This window comes from Telmatherina bonti (genome assembly GCF_933228915.1).
Source record: "Telmatherina bonti genome assembly, chromosome: 2".
Classification (NCBI taxonomy): Eukaryota; Metazoa; Chordata; class Actinopteri; order Atheriniformes; family Telmatherinidae; genus Telmatherina; species Telmatherina bonti.
The window spans coordinates 19,061,469-19,078,500 of record NC_136620.1 but is presented as its reverse complement, the minus strand read 5'-3'; the positions used below and the strand labels follow the sequence as shown (position 1 = coordinate 19,078,500).

Sequence of the window (17,032 nt, the reverse complement as noted above, 5' to 3'; positions counted from 1 at the left end):
CTGGTCAGACTGCAATAAAAAGATCAGATATACATCTAATAGTCTGATTTGAGTCAGTTTGTCTGCACTGTGAATGGAGGGTTAGAGGAATGGAAAGACGCAGCGCTGAGTGTATAACCAATTAACCATGTCTGAATAAGATCAGAGAAGGAAGTTAGCTGAAAGAAACTACGTCCTGTTTTTGCTATAAGCTTCTGTAATAAATTCTCTGGCTCCTCTGGTTACAAGCTCCTGTGTGTGCTTTCACAACTTTGTGTAAAGTGATGAGGTTAGCTCTGAAGCTAGCTGCAGGTTTGGCCCTGGTGGATTCACCTTCCCTGTGTCATTTTAAAGGCAACTAATCGATTTTAGAGTCTTTACTGTGTGGCATTTCCATGTTCTCCCATTGTACGCATGACTTTTCTGTGGATACTCCCAGCTTTCTCCCACCATCCAAAACGTTGGGTTACTTAACGTAAACCCTGGTTCTTTGATAACAGAGTGAGGTGTTTCACTATGGGAATCGCTTATGCGTGACCAACTATGGAAGCTCCAATGACACCACGTCTGTCTGTGACAGACAGGTTGAGCCGTACACAGGGCTCCGCCCCCACATACAGATGCGGCCAACCAACCCCCTCCTACTCATTCTGGACAGGTTTCTTTCCATGTCCGTGCAAGAAGGGATGTGAAGGTGAAACACCTCACTCTGTTATCAAAGAACCAGGGTTTACGTTAAGTAACCCAACGTTCTTTTTCTAACTTCGCTCGGTGTTTCACTGGGAGATATAGCCCACTCCCGGATTACATGAACAATGCCGAAGCGCGAGGAATAGCTACTGACAGGTAAAAGTCAGACCTAACTCCCCACTTCCAGTACTGCGTGAGCCAGAGATGGCTGAGCAACATCCAGCCTGTAAAACCGCACAAATGTGTGTGGTGCGGCCCAACTAGCGGCAGCACAGATGTCTTGAATAGACACCCCTTTAAACAAAGCCTATGATGTGGCCATGCTCCTTGTAGAATGAGCCCTTATCCCTGTGGGTGGCTGCGCCCCTTTACATCTGTAAGACAGATGTATAGCCTCAGCGATCCAGTGTGATAACCTTTGAAGAGACACAGGTTTGCCCTTGTGGGAAGCAACCCAGGAAACAAACAGCTGGTCAGACCTTCTGAAGCAAACTGTTCTGTTCACATAAACCCTCAGTGCTCGCACAGGGCACAATGTATTTAGCCTCTGCTCCTCCACCGAGGCGAATGGAGGAGGATGGAATGCCTGCAGTTCCACCGAAGAGCACCTGTATAATGGTTCCATAAACTTAGGCACAAAAGCCGGATTGGGCTGCAGACACACCCTGGTGATCCCTGGATTCCACTGTAAGCAAGAAGGGTGGATTGAAAAGGCATGCAGATCACTGACTCGTTTGGCTGTGGTCAAAGCCAAAAGCAGTGCTGTTTTAAATCAGAGAAACTTCAGTCCCACCCACTCAATCGGTTCGAAAGGATGTTGAGAGAGGACTTCCAAAACAAGCGACAAATCCCATAATAGGATGAGTGGTTTGGAGACATGTAGTTTACGGTGTGCACCCCTCATGAAACGACACACCAGGGGGTGCTGACCCGCTGGTTTGTCACCAAATCCGACATGGCAGGCTGAAATTGCTGCTAAATAAACTTTGAGGGTGGAAAAGGCCTTCCCTTTTTCCAACAAATCCTGAAAAAAACAGTAAATCTGCAACAGAACACTGGAACGGTACATGTTGCCGTTCTTCACACCACTTCTTAAACACTCGCCATTTGAAGCTGTAAAGAGAGCGCGTAGAGGCGGCACATGCATTCTGGATAGTATCAATTACTCCTGGAGAGAGACCAGTAGCATTTAAAATCCACCTTTCAGGGGCCAGGCCCAGAGTGCAACCCGGTCTGGGTGAGGGTGGTAAATCTCTCCCCCTGCCTGAGACAAAAGGTCCCTGCGGATGGGGAGAGACCATGGTTCCGCAGTTAGCATTTGAATTATCTCTGCTACCCAGGGTTTGGATGGCCACCAAGGAGCCACCAGGATCAGTGCCAAACCCTGCTCCCTCACTCTGGTTAAGGTGAGGGGGATCAGGCTGAGAGGTGGGAATGCATACAGCAGCACGTTTGGCCATGGGTGGGCTAAAGCATCCATCCCAAGTGGCGCGTCTGGCTCGGATAGGGAAAAAAACAGTGGGCAGTGGGTGTTTTCCCACGAGGCGAAGAGATCTACGGCGGCTCGGCCGTACCTCTGCCAAATCTGCTCCTCCACTTGAGGATGGAGTCTCAATTCCCCGTACAGGGGGTTCCCCCTCGACAATAAATCTGCACCCCTGTTCAAGACTCCTGGTATGTGAGTTGCTCGAACGGACAGCAGTCTGGAGCTACACCACACTATAATCTTCCTGGCCAGCTTGTGCAGGTGTAGTGAGCGGGTCCCACTCTGACGGTTTATGTAGGCTACCACCGTGGAGTTGTCCATCTTCACCAGGACATGATGGCCCTCAAGGTGGGGTAGAAAGTGTCTCAGAGCCAGGAATACTGCCTGTAGCTCCAACATATTTATGTGAAGGCGGGCCATCTTCTGTGACCAAACGCCATTCACCACTCTGCCCATCATGGTTGCGCCCCAACCTTTCGAGTGAAGCATCCGTTGTCAGGGTAACCCTGGACAACACTGCGCCGAGCAGCACTCCCGCAGTGAGAGTTGTTTGCTCTCTCCATGGCAAAAGAGCAGCCATACACGCCGGTGTGATCTTCACACCGCGGCAGAGATGACGGCGGGTGCACATCCGCAAAGACGCGACCCACTGCTGAAAATCTCTCATCATCAAAAGCCCAAGCTGTACCACCAAAATGACCGACGGCATTAGACCGAGCAGACGCAGGCAAAGTCTGAACGTCACGACTTTCCCCAGCCGAAAGTGAGTCATGAATTGGGTGAAAGATGTGATTCGCCCCTCTGCCAGAGTGACCCGAAATGAGATGGAGTTTATTTTGAGCCCCAAATATTCCGTACACTGGGCCGGAATTAGAAGGCTCTTTTCCCAGCTTATTTTGAAACCAAGATCGATTAAATGACTTATCACAGCCTTGGAATCCCTGATCACCTGTGTCTGTGACTGGGAGCAGACCAGGTAGTCGTCAATGTAGGAGAAGATCCTGATGCTGCTGTTCCTCAGTGGAGCCAGCCCTGCATCCACACACTTGCTGAATACCTGTGGGGCTAATGACAGCCCGAACGGCATGGCTTGAAACTCGTAGGCTGTGCCCTGATAAGCAAACCTGAGAAACTTTCTGTGTGGAGGATATATGACGATGTGGAAATACGCATCTGAGAGATTGATTGTCACAAACCAATCTCCTGGGCGGATAGAGCGGCACAGTGTTTTGTGTGTCAACATTCTGAACATATACTTTCTTAAGTGTCTGTTTAACACACGTCGATCTAAAATAGGTCGGGGCGATCTCCCGTCCTTTTTTGGGATGAGGAAATACCGTGAGTAGAAACCCTGACGACTTTCTTCGTCTGGGACTACTCTGACCGCTCTTTTGTTCAGCAGAGCAGCTATTTCGTCCTGTAGGACGTGAGCTGAATCGCCGCTGGTCGCTGATGCTAACACACCGTTGAATCTGGGTGGTTTGATTGCGAATTGAAGTCTGTATCCCTGGCAAATAGTCCCCCTGACCCAGGGATGCACTGCACATGCGCGCCACTTCTCTGCCCGGGCAGCCAAAGTGTCGCACTCTTGTGACGTCACGCTGGCGATGCTGTCGGTCCTGTTGCGAAGGGCCGGAGAGCCCTCTGTTGGCGACAACAGGGACCAACTGCCTTTTTCTCTTATTTTGTTTTTAATTTTTTGTGGGGGGCATTCTGCCCTTGGCAAAATGCCTGGCTGCAGAAATACATGCTTTATTTTGTTTGTCACCCCCTGTCTGGAACAAACTGAACTGGGACACTGTGTCGTGCTTGGTGACACTGACAAAGTGTTTTTGCAGGCATGAAGATCTGAACTTTGTTTCACCTGCATCTGAGTCTCTGCTCTCTGCTGTGGAGACTGAAAAAGGGCTCCTGATGAACTGGTCTCCCTCATTTTCTTCAAAGCTGGTCCAAAAAGCCCTTTGGTTGGATCATAGGTTGCATCCATGACCTCAGCTTTTTGGGAATCACCCAGACCCGACAGGTTTAACCACAGGGCCCTTTCACCAGAGACTGCTAGTCCCATAACCCAACCAGAGCCCTGGGCTGCTCCCCTGGAGGAGCAGAGGATGAGATCATTTACCACACAAATTTCATCCCACAGAACTGGATTAGGTGATCCAGAGTCCAGTTGACGGCCCATCTCCTCAAGGATCTCAGCCTGATATGCAGACAGCAGTGTGACTGTGTTAAGGGAGCACACTGACTGTGCAGCATACTTGTACATCCTCTGATTAAATGGATGCTGTGAGGTGATCCATCTTACTGGGGAGAGAGACACTTGAGGATGCTGAGAGTGACTTGTGGTTTGGATGAAGGTGATAAGCCACTGAAGGCTCCACTGCTGGGGGCTTGGCCAACCCCAGCTCAACCATACCTTGCACTTCCAGCTTAGAGCAGCCTTTGGTGGGAAGCTTGCTCTTGTAAGGGCTTGACCAGTAACGGCTCATTTCCTTCATGCAAGCAGGAACTGCTGGTAGCTGTTGCTTGGCTGGTGGCAGGGCTGGTGGAAGTCCCTTGCCATCATACAGATCCCGTTCTGTCCCTTCAGCATCCTGAGCTGTGGGCCATGGGATTCCGAGCCTCGCAAATGCACGTTTACATACATCGTATAAACTGCTGTCTGCTGCAGGGGGCATTTCTGCCCCGCTGGCTGGCTGTGAAGGCTGGGCTGAGAAGGTGGAGTCATCCTCCTCTTCCTCCATGTCATTCATCTCGAGGAGGCCAGAGTTAGCATCGCACTCTGCTTCCTCGTTAACCGGGTCGAGCCCTCCATCGTCGAGAATTCCCTCGAAAAGTGGGGGCATGACCGGAGACTCCTCTTCCATCATGTCCGCCCAGCTCGTGGTGGCTGTGATGGATGTCACCTGGAGCCACGGCTGTGGTCCTGGCAAGAGAGGGGTCCTGGTTGTTCGCTACTGCCACCCTCAGTCTCCTTTCGAGGATCTTTTAGGGCATGGCGGAGCAGTGGGAGCATTCCTGCGGGTTAGCTAGCGAGTTCTGGGCGTGTTTAATGCCCATGCAAACTATGCACATCGGATGAGGGTCCCTGCCCGAGATTTAGGCCCCGCACGACGCAGGGCATAGGATGCAGCCTCCTTAGTTTTTGGTTCCGACCCTTTGGCGGGGGTGGCAGCCGCAGCCATAGCAGAAATGCGGGGAAGAAACAGGCTCGTCGTAACACGTGAGCACCAGTCGGATGGTTATTTCCGAGCTTACCGCTTAATGTCCGAATCAGCTCGCCGTGACACATTAGCTGAAGCAGACGGTCTTGCTAACAAGTTAATGTCAGACCAACAACAGAATCACCTTGACGCGTTAGCCCGAGTCACACGGGAGACAGTAGACCGCTTGTTAAAGACGGTTGGACACAGCTTGCTTTACGCAGTTGCCTATCCGACGACTGTGCAACTAACGTCTTACTCAACACGGTTGCAGACCAGAGCCAGGAACTGCGTTCGGCGACGTGCTCCTTGACGGGACGCCTGCGAACAGTTAAACAGTAGACCAAGCTAGTCCGACCGCGCTGAGGGAGCTTCGCTGTAGTTCCACACGGGAAGAAAGCGAGAATGAGTAGGAGGGGGTTCGGTTGGCCGTATCTGTATGTGGGGGCGGAGCCCTGGGTACGGCTCAACCTGTCTGTCACAGACAGACGTGGTGTCATTGGAGCTTCCATAGTTGGTCACGCATAAGCGATTCCCATAGTGAAACACCGAGCGAAGTTAGAAAAAGAACAATGCATGCTAGGTTAACTGGTCACTTTAAAATTTTCCTAGGAGTGAGTGTGAGCAGTCGTCTCTTTGAGTTGGCCCTGTAATAGAAATGGTCCGATTAGTTGAACTTGAAAATCACTTACTTTACCCTTTTGTAGTCCAGACCTTAATCCCAGTGACAGTATTTGGGATTATGCCGTTTGACTAACCCTACACAACCCAAGGTGTTAGAATGTTGTGTAAGCCGTGGTGAATTCTTGCCATAAACAAAGCTAAAAGTGACCCATTAAAAATGTTATTACCCCAAAATTGCATGGATGGATTGTTTTAACAACAGACTGTTCTCCTCCTGCAGTTGTTAGTCTCCATCATCAACAAGGAAAAATAAAGATATAATGAAAAAACTGCAAAATGTGTGTTTTGCAGGGCCAAAAAGAAGTTAAAAAAAGAAACAAGCAGTATAAATATAAACTGTGAAAAATGTGGTGCAGCTTAACGTAAGAGGGTGATTTATGCAATGAGGGTAAAACTGAATGGGTTCATTCTGGAGGTGATGAAAAGGGTATCTGTTGAAGCATTGAATGCTTCCATAGTGGTTCTTGATCTTCTCTCCACACATGGTTAAAAGCCCAGTCTGTTGTTTTTGAGACCATCCATTTATGTTTCATAATCTCATGACTGCAGTTAAACAAACCTTAACTGACTTTTTTTCTTTAGTTCATTTTATTTGAGAAAATGTGCTCTTACAACAACTGGCTTCTCCCACCTTTTTCCAGATTCTTTTCATTCATTAGTTCTCAGGAAACTTGTCATCAGATGAGGCATCAGCGCTTTTGTCGGTTCGCCACCCAGGAGTTTTTCCCTTAGATTAACAACGTAAACGCATTCACCCAGTGAGAATTTCCTGCAGTACTAATCAGGCATCAGTTCTGCTTCTCCAAATGGACCCAGTCGGAATTTTGGGGGTTTTAGCCTCCTTGAAATAAATTGGCATTATTCTCAGAAATATACATAAAAATAATATATATTTTTAATATCACAGGGAATAGGATGGAGTTGTAAGTAGTAAATGTCTTAGTGAAGATTAGCATGCGATAATTGTAAACTTGTTCTTTCTCTCCTTATTTGTATACTTACACTGCAGATGACATCGGGGCTCACATGAACGTTGGAAGAACCTACAAGAACTTGAACCGGTCCAAAGAGGCAGAGGATGCTTACTTGGTTGCCAAATCTATGATGCCACAGGTATTACATCAACTTGCTGCCAGATACAAGCTGAAGTTATGTCAACACCATAGACAGTATATAAAAAGATGGACACAACCTCCGTGATGTCACCCATAGCTTTCTGAAGAGCTGAATTGAAGCTCGGTGGGTGGTTCCTACCATCGCCATCTTGGCACCGTCATGCGTGTCGTCTCGCCCGGAAAATACAACTATGGGTAAAGGTAGAGCTGAGAGGGGGGCTGTGAGTGTCATGGTGGATGATTGACATCTAGTGAACTCCGAGCTTTCTGTAGCTAAGAGCTAACCCAGAGATAACAGGAGCTAGCCAGCTAACAGAGGTAAGCGGGCTAAAGCTAAGTCACGCTGTTAACTGGCTAAAAACCGCAGTTGTTCTACATTCTTCTTACTTGAAGCGGGAGATTGGGTACCTGTCAATCAAAAGGACATGCCCCTAAATATGCCAAATTTTGAGATTAAATTACTTTTAAACGAACGAGTTAGGGAAATATTCACTGCCCCCACAGTTGTCATGAAGGTAAACCTGATCTATTAAACCTAAAATGGACTTTTGAACCAGGCTGTAAACATGTTTATTTCTGCTGTGAAGTTGGCCTTTTTAACATGGGAGTGTATGGGGATTCGCTCTGTTTTGCAGCCAGCCCCTAGTGGATGAAAGGGGAACTGCAGTTTTACCCACTTCCTCATAGGCTTCACTTTTAACCTCCACTTTTAAGGCTCCGTCGATCTTTCTTATACGGTCTATGGTCAACACAGCACTGAAGCTGGTTCAGGTGTGAAAATGGTGACGTAAACTAAGAGAAAAGTTTCATCATCACCACAAAATTGCAGTAGTTCATACTGCAAGGCTGTGGAGGGCGCTATGATGAAGAACAAGACTTAGTGCATGCTCAGATAAAGGTTCACTACTTGTAGGAAGTTCATAAAACATTTATGTAACATAAACTGTTCTCTGTATCTGCTTTCGCTACTGTTAATTGTATAGTATCACAAAACTGTTTTAAAAGTTGTAAACAAGCAGGACTGTCTGAAGTAGCACCACAACGCAGCTGGCCACCGGCACCATTATTGTTGTGTTTGATGCGTGTTCGTCCCATTGTCATCATATCCTCCAGTTGTGCGGTTATGCAGTCTTGACAGAACACAGATGATGGACGTTTCAAACCGATCCATCTTGGTACCTGGTTTCAGACATGATCGGTTTCGTGGAGGCTAATCGCCAGTTTCGTGTGGATGATAGATCTGATTGCTAAAACACTTTGGCGGTTTTATTGCAATATGTCGTAGTTTTACTTATATAAAACTTAAACTTATACTCATAGGCACACTTATACAGCCTGATGGCGGCAGATTGGGTGGTCCATTCAGACAAAAAAAATGTAAATTGTTCTTATTTGTATCCATTTTTTGGTTAATGCCTTTGTTTTTCCTGGAAGTGTAGCATAACCTTTGGTCTCCAGGATGAGACCTCAGTCTTTATTATGTTTAAGCTTTTAGTGTGTGGGTTTTATTTTATTTTATAATCTTTTAAAATATATGTTTGGTTTATTTTATTTTTAATGTGTTCTCTTTCATTATTTTGGTTTTCTTTTCAGAAAAGAAGTTAAAAAATATTTTAATTTAAAATATTTTTTGGTGTTTTTTTTTTTTTTTAATTATTATTTTTTTTTATTGTTATTTCTTTCCTTTTTCCCCCCACACACAATCTGCTTCACCTTCATCTGCCTGTTTACCAGTGTGAACAGATGAGTCTGACGTCAGTGTCCAGCTGTCACCAGATGCCACAACTACCGAGACTGCATCTAGATTTAGATCCATGATTGTCAGGAAAATAAGCTACAGTCTCAAAGTATCCATTACGCTGAGTCAAAACATCATCACAGTTTCCTCCTAGGAAAAAATGCGGACGTATTTTCGTCCTCTACATTTTAGTTAAATGTCTCAGATGTTACAAAAGCACTCAAGACTGATTATTCATCTTTTGAATCGTCTTCAGGTTATTCCGGGTAAGAAGTATGCAACGCGCGTGGCCCCTAATCATCTCAATGTCTACATAAACCTAGCAAATCTGATTCGGGCCAATGACTCGCGACTGGAGGAAGCCGACCAGCTCTACAGACAAGCCATCAGCATGAGGCCAGACTTCAAACAAGCCTACATCAGCAGGCAAGATGCTCTGAACTTTGCAGCAATCTGATTCCAGTCTGTTTTTAAAATGCCACATAGCACACAGATTCCTCTAATTCAATTCCTTCCTTACCAAGATGACCTTTAAATGATAACCATAATTTGTGCTGCAAAGCATTTCAGTAAATGAGGCTCATCTTTTGTTTGTCCATTTCAGTCTATCGTTCCAGTTTTGTAATCTGTGCTTCTTTTTCTACATTTTAGTTATTTGGTGCATGCAGGCATCTTGAAATATGTGGCATTATGGGATTTGTTTGATCTGTGTTTACAAAAAAAGAAGTTGGATTTATTGTTATATTCCATGTTTAAGACATCCACTACAATTAATGTTGCTTTTTCTTACATAGAGGCGAGCTACTGCTGAAGATGAACAAGCTGACAGAAGCCCGCGACGCTTACCTCCGAGCCCTGGAGCTCGATCGCTCCAACGCTGACCTGTGGTACAACTTAGCCATTGTTAACATTGAGATGAAAGACCCATCAGAGGCCCTGAAGAACTTCAACCATGCTCTGGAGCTCAATCCACGCCACAAGCTGGCACTGTTCAACTCAGCACTCCTCATGCAGGAATCAGGTGAGTTATATAGAAATGTAAAGCTCTGCAGACACAGTTTATGCATCTTTAAGTTCCCTTTTAGGTCAGCTGGGACATGCACATGCTTGCCATTAACAGGTCAAATATTTTCTGCATTCTCTTCTCAAAACAACAATCATCTGCTTTCCTTATTCAAGTAAGTTGTTTTCAGAGATGCACATGCATGTAATTGGTAAAGAAGGTGTAATTTATGCCACAAAAACTTACTGCCCAAGTGGACATACAGTGTAAATTGTTGTATTCCTTCTGTGCAAAAATCAGCTTTAACCATGTCTCCATTTTCTTATGAGAAGTAAGAGTTCTACCTTTTTAAGACCTTGTCAAGTCAGCAAGGAAAAACAAAGGAAACTGCCCTTATATTACTTTTAGGGTGTGACTTGGTTCTAAAGAATTGCCCGTTACGTTTGAAGGAAACCTGCATGCACTAACTCAGTCTTGGTCGCCAGGTTTCTGTCAGATCATGCTTGAGCAACTTGGTGACAAAAATAACATTTAAGGAACAGTTTTACTTGCAGCAGGTTTGACTGGATGTTAAGCACTTTATGTTAGTTTTTCCTGCATGTGGAAACCTGCAGGTCAGCCTGAGTTCTCTGTACAATGTATTTATTTGATTTTATCTTTGTAGATTTACAGAACAATAACAAAATTATGTGGAGTTAAGGTGGCAGCAGGGTGTGCTTCTGTTTGTTTAATTCTGATGCATCTTGGGATGGTTTTTTTTTTTGTCTTAATGCTACTCTGTCATCTAGTTCTATGTACGAAGGACAAATTTATCTGCAAAGTTGCAGGAAAACTTCACATCTAAAATTTCCCATTTGTAGTCACTCTTTGCTTCAGCTGGATTATTTAGTCAGCTTTCTCAGAAGGCAGCACTATTCAACAGTATCCTAGAGTCAGACTGAACAAACTTGACTTGCCCAGAAATGCCATACAGAAAGTCTGAGTTGAGTTTCTTGTCACCTCATGATTGATTTAGTACAGTAAGGTTCAAATGGCAGCAGCGCTCCGAGCATGCCAGTTATTTTACATTCTTCCTTTGGTTAGTTTCTGTTGTTGCTCGTAAACACTTAATTTGCTCCTTTCATTCAGGAGGCAGTCAGCTTCATATTTGAGGTCTGGTGAATATTAAATCAGATACTTGTTTGGATCTCCTTTCCAGGTTTTTTTTTAATGGGGTTGATCAGGTTTTACTCTTCTATTTTCTTCAGAAGATCCTTTCCCCCTTTAATCTCTAAGATTTTACATAGTTTGTGTTGCTTCATTAAAGATGGCTTTGAATCCCAAATATTTACTGCTGCAAAGATGCCAAACACTTCAGATGACAAGGAAAATGTTAATTAATACCTATTAAACACCAACCAAACAAATCCTATCATATGGCCATCCATTCGTTCATTTTCTATTGACCAGTTCAGGGTTGTGTGGGGCTTCAGTCTTTCCTAGCAGTATTAGCAGGTAAGAGACTGGGTTTACCCAGGACAAATCACCAGTCTGTAGCAGGGTTGATGGTGTTTCATATAATATGACATAAATATTATGTTGTGATATGGTTATTTTAGATTCCATAAACCATTTGAAATATATTGTAGGACTGTAAATGACTAATTTTAATCAGCAGCTAAAGTGGCAAACAGATCCTAAAGTTTCCAAAATAATTACTACCAGTAAAACTTTTGCAAAGGGCACAATTAAGCCTGAATTAAGTGCAACTGGACACATTTAATGTTACATATTTATTTAACCCCTTTAATGTAGTGCAGTGTAGCGTTCTAAGCTTAAAAATATGTTTCTCTGACTCATTTTGATGGTACCGACATTGTACATTCCTGGAGCCATTGTTATCCTGCAGTACCTCAAGGCTGAGGAACTGCACTACTTCTTAAACTCATTTTACAGCTGAGTTCTCTTGCAAACTTCACTCGGTATCCCTCTATGGGAAGCAAAGCTTCTGCAAAAGGATGTTTTTGGGGAGGCTGTCACCAATGAAGAAACAGGGAAAGGTTTTTGAATTCTGCCCTCCTTGCAAAGCCGCACCTTGCCAGCCACAACAGCAATAAATATTAGGGTTTTGCAGCTATGGCTGCCAGAGGTGTGCAAAGTGCAAGGCAGCCTGTTTCCAGCCAGGAGCATGGCTTCTCCAAGTTTGATATTCAACCCCCAGGTTCTTTTGCTTTCAGAGCTGGGGAATGATGTGAATGCGCAGTTCATTTATGGGTGTGAACCACCGTTGCCACAATGACACTGAGTTTCAGTGGAGTTTTTTGGTCTGTAGTTGCGGGGTCTGCTGTGATAACTTTAGAGAAGCAAATTCATATAGCAGTAGAGGCATCTAATAACTGCTTTTACTTCTGATATTTCCTCATTCCAATGAAGACAGAATCATTACACCCCCTCTTGTATTTATGTTTACTCAACTTCCCCCTCTGCAAATTCTTTCAGAAGGCTGGCATGCAACGTTCTGTTCCGGTTGAGGTGACAGACTGATGCTGATATATTTGCAGGATGCCTATTCTTTATTTAGGCATTTGTCCTTCTCAAACAAAAATTCTCAGATTTGTATATCGAAGGGTGGCATACAAATGTCAGACACTCCCACCCAGGCTCATCACTTGTCCCAAGGGTGTTTAGCAAGTGTGTCAAAACTCCTCTGAACCTCTCGCACAACTAACCTCAGAGTGCTGTCATATTTGGATATTTTGGTTTTCTAATATATGCCGGCACGGAACGATGCTTTGACTTTGTTATGCAGCCTGACAGGCCTGGGTCTCGGTGTCAAGAGCATTTTTTTCCAAATCAGAAATGAGAGTATTTTAGCCCCGAAATAAAGCTTTGACACAGGAGAAAATTTTCACCAACACCCAGCTCTGTTTCACGGAAGGAACTCGCTCTCATTGAAAGCCTTTAAGTGGGATTAGGCTGATGGCTTTTGTAATATCAGTCATTTCTCAGGGATTGGTGCCACCTTGCTAAACATGCGATTGGTAATAATTGAGCTTCTGTGATTGGTTACACCAAAGGGCACTTCCTACAGTGAGATACCTCGCTCAGTTCTCAGAGAACCAGGGTTAAAATAGTGACCTAATGTTTGGTTTTCCTGCACTACTTCACATGTTAGCAGCTGGACTAACACAACCACGCATGTAGACAAGCAGCATTAATGGTCATGGGAAATGTAATCATTTGCTTTTCTCAAAAATAGTAATGTTCCCCCCAGAGAGTCTGGTGCAATGCAGGATGGGTTGGTAAGCAGTTTTTTTTAGTTTTCACTAGCAAAAGCCAGGTAGGGTCCCAGATTATCCAATTCAAACCATGTTACATTTTTTAGGGACCACTCTGTTGGGTTCCAGTCTTGAACAATCTGGTATTAAAGTCTGGAGCTAAACAAGCTGCAACTGATTTATTGGATAAAATAATCATTAGGACTTTGTGACCTGGTAGGTGGCATTTTTAAATATACACATTCTTCTTTGTTATAATAAAGAAAAGGCATTGCACTGCTAAGACATTATGTCTTAACATAGCCAACTCATTCATGACTATCTGGCTTATACCCAACCTGCCAGGTTAGGGTACATTTGCGTGCAGCAGAGATAAGGGTTTAACAAATCAAACCACATCAAACCCTTTCGAGCTGGAACCCCTTGGTGGAATCGGGGCTTATGACTTTAAGGAATATTGAAGTTCATCCTCTGTACATCTGGACCATTCTGATGCAATTTTTGCACAAAGTATCACCTAAAGTCCATCAAAAAATTTAAAGTGAAACACTTTCTAAGTCTGTTTCCAGTATACTTGGTCTCATGCAGCTTGCATGGACTGAGCTTGTCCATCAAAGCTAAATGGGTTTTCTTTAATTATTTTCTGTTTTGTGCTTACATGCTATCTCTACCTCCAGGTGAGCCAAAGTTCTGGCCTGAAGCCAACCGCCGTTTGCTCACCTATGTGAAGGAGGAGCCAGATGACGCCAATGGCTACTTTAACCTTGGCATGCTGGCCATGGATGCCAGCCAAAACTTGGCCGCTGAGCGCTGGATGCGAAAAGCCATTGGTTTACAGACCGGCTTCCGGAGCGCCCTGTTCAATCTGGCACTGCTGTACTCTCAGTCCAAACGTGAGACGGATGCACTGCCTGTACTGGACGAGCTTCTGCACCACCACCCAGAGCACATTAAAGGCCTCATCTTGAAGGGCGACATCCTAATGAACCACAAGAAGGACACCCGGGGTGCTAAAGCTTGTTTTAAAAGAATTCTACACATGGACCCCACCAACGTCCAAGGCAAACATAACTTGTGCGTGGTCTACTTTGAAGAGCGGGACCTGCCGCGAGCAGAGCGCTGCCTCGAAGAAACACTGGCACTGGCACCAAACGAGGAGTATGTGCAACGCCACTTGAGTATCGTGCGTAATAAAATGGCTGCCATGAGTGCAGCGGGACAACCACTTTCTGCACGACAGGCAGCCACCACCTCAGCTAAAGAGGAAAAGTCACAGGGAGTAAAGGAAGGAGAAGACGCTGCTGTGGGTGAGAAGGAAGGGAGGGGTGCTGAAGCTGTTGCAGAGAGGGCTGGCAGGGAGAAGAATGTGCGGAAATCCTCTGCAGAAAGCCTTGGAGGTAGAGGGGAAGACCACTCTGAATCATTAGACAGTAGCCAGTTTGGCAAGCGGACTAAGGGGAAGTCCACTAAAGAGATGAAAGATATAGAAGAAAAAAGGGCAGCTGCTCTAAAGAGACTTGAGGAGATTGAGCGTATACTAAGTGGTGATTAACACTGTTATCATTTTATAGCTGAACTACTTTTGTTCGAGCTCTTCAGTGCTCAGAGGAAGACTGCAGCTCCCTCCTTCTCCTCTAGAAATTTGTATTCTTAACCAATTCACCATTTTTGTGTCTGGTCTTTCACATTTAACAGTGTTCAGTGAGCTCCTTTTATTCTTTGACTAATCATGTAAAGAAGGGAAATGTTCTGCACATGAAATTGATGTAACAATAAGCACAAAGCCAATTTGCGATAATCTATTTAAATCTCATGGTATTGTGTGTATGTACGTGTGTCTGAGAGCTTAATCTGAATGCAATTTTTCATCGATTTTTGTTTTCCATGTATAGTCATTGTTTATCACTGGATTTCTTTTTTATTTTTTTTATTTTTTTATTTTTTTGTCAAAGATGTAAGTCACTCATCTGTTATTGTTTTTAAAAACACAATGATTGTATCATGGACAATTAAAGGAAACGACAACTTCCCTTTATTTCCTCAAGCCTGAGTAATATCGGCTCACTGTGAGGCTTAAAATAAACCACACAGTGAACAAACTAGCCACAGCCGCCCCCAGTCTTCAGCATCAACAAGCTTGTGATCCACTGCAGCAGCTAAACTTTATTGATCTCACTTGGCACTTCCTACCGTTACATCATCATGCTCACTTTCGCAGCTGTCTTCCCCTCAATATTTGATCGTGAACCTATCTAGAGAGCATTATCTCATTATTTTTTGTCTCATTACCCCATACCACAACCCCCCTCACACACACACAATTCCATGACTGTCTCCTGTAAACACTACAGTCTCATTTGAGGTGGATGTTTTTCTTGGTAAAGTACCCCATGGATATCGCTTTGACATGGACAAAACCCATTTTATATGACGGACAACAGTGACGCATGGTCTTCCGCAGCGCCATGTGTTTTCATTTTCCAAAGTGGCTTCCAGCTCATGGAGGGGAGGGTGGGGTGGGAATTTTTTTTTTAGCATAGTCGCAGAACTTAATCTCCTACATCCTCCTCCACAGTTATGATGATGATGAAATAATTCATTGCAGAAAAACCCTGGTTTTAGTAGCTGAATTTATATACTTTTAACATTTGTCACAAAACTTAACCTGTAGTCAAAATATGCAAATATTAGTCCAGTTCCTGTTTTTCTCAGGGAAAAAAAAGCAGCACCTGATTGGCTGCATTCCAAGAGGTCTGATGATTCGTCCAATTTGCTGCTCCAACAGCGAATAAGCAAGACGACCAAAAACAATTGAGCCTCATAACCGTCAATAGAAGCCCTGTTAGCCACAACCTTAACATGAGCTGCCATGTAATTATGGCTGCAAGGCAGTGGGGTCACTAAATTCATTGCATTCTTCAAGGTAAATTAGGCAAATCTGTATTTTTTTTTTTTTTTTTTCCCCCCCTTTTCTAGCTAGTCGTGTCTTTGCATCCCTCATGATGTTCCTGTTTTTTCCTCCACGGTTCAATTACATTACACAGAGAGAGACTGATTAGGCTGGGCTGACCTGAAATATCTCTGTACAATCATTTTCAAGGTTCCGTAACCAGTTTTATTTATTCCTTTTATATGCACTATTAATTGTCTGGCTATTTTTTCATGGTGCTTTAGTTTGTTACCACTAATGTTCAGTGTCATATGTTTAAGTCATTTTAGTTTTTCACAGATTCCCATGCCAGTGTTATACACTAACAAAATAATCAACAGCCTGCCCCAACTAAAGAAGGTAAAGCTTTGAATATGGAAGCAGCTGTTTCTGTAAGTAATGTTTGAGAAAATGTTCTTTTTGTCTGTTTTGTTCTTTTTGTACGTTTTGTGTTTTTTATGCAATAGCCATTGGTGATGGGAGGTCTTTGTTACTAAATAAAGTAAAATAAAAAAAAATAAAAAAACAGCTAAATGACTAACCTGTCTGCTGCAGACTTACACCTGGTGAAAGATATACTGACTCACTGGTCATTTTATTAAGTACACTTGTTTAGTTGGTTGGTTAAACACATTTTGTGAATACATGGCAGCAACTCTGTGTATTTACCATATAGACTGTAAAAGATGGAGGGAGTGTCTGTGATGTCACCTGCAGGTTTCTGAAAAGCTGAAGTGAATCTCATTGGTTGGTTCCCACTGTTGCTATCTTGGCAGCATCACAGAGAGAGGTGCTGTAAGCTTCGGGGTGGATGATTGACATCTATCAAATGCCTACTGGCTTGTAGCTAAGAGCTAACCTGGAGCTAATGGGAGGTAACCCGCTAACGAAGGTAGACGGGTTAAAGTTAAGTCATGCTGTTAGCTGGCTAAAAACCATGGTTGTGCT

General features: G+C 44.2%; 1 protein-coding gene across 1 annotated transcript in view; it reads left to right on the top strand.

Annotated features, from left to right (window-relative positions):
- tmtc3 (transmembrane O-mannosyltransferase targeting cadherins 3) overlaps positions 1-15,586 on the top strand; it is a 41,590-nt gene extending 26,004 nt beyond the window's left edge. The window contains exons 11-14 of the mRNA XM_079254839.1: positions 7,052-7,155; positions 9,152-9,321; positions 9,690-9,916; positions 13,833-15,586. Of these exons, the coding sequence (XP_079110965.1) occupies positions 7,052-7,155; positions 9,152-9,321; positions 9,690-9,916; positions 13,833-14,707 (1,376 nt within the window). The 3' untranslated portion in view covers positions 14,708-15,586. The remainder of the gene's footprint in view (positions 1-7,051; positions 7,156-9,151; positions 9,322-9,689; positions 9,917-13,832) is intronic.
- The last annotated feature ends 1,446 nt before the right edge of the window (positions 15,587-17,032 follow it).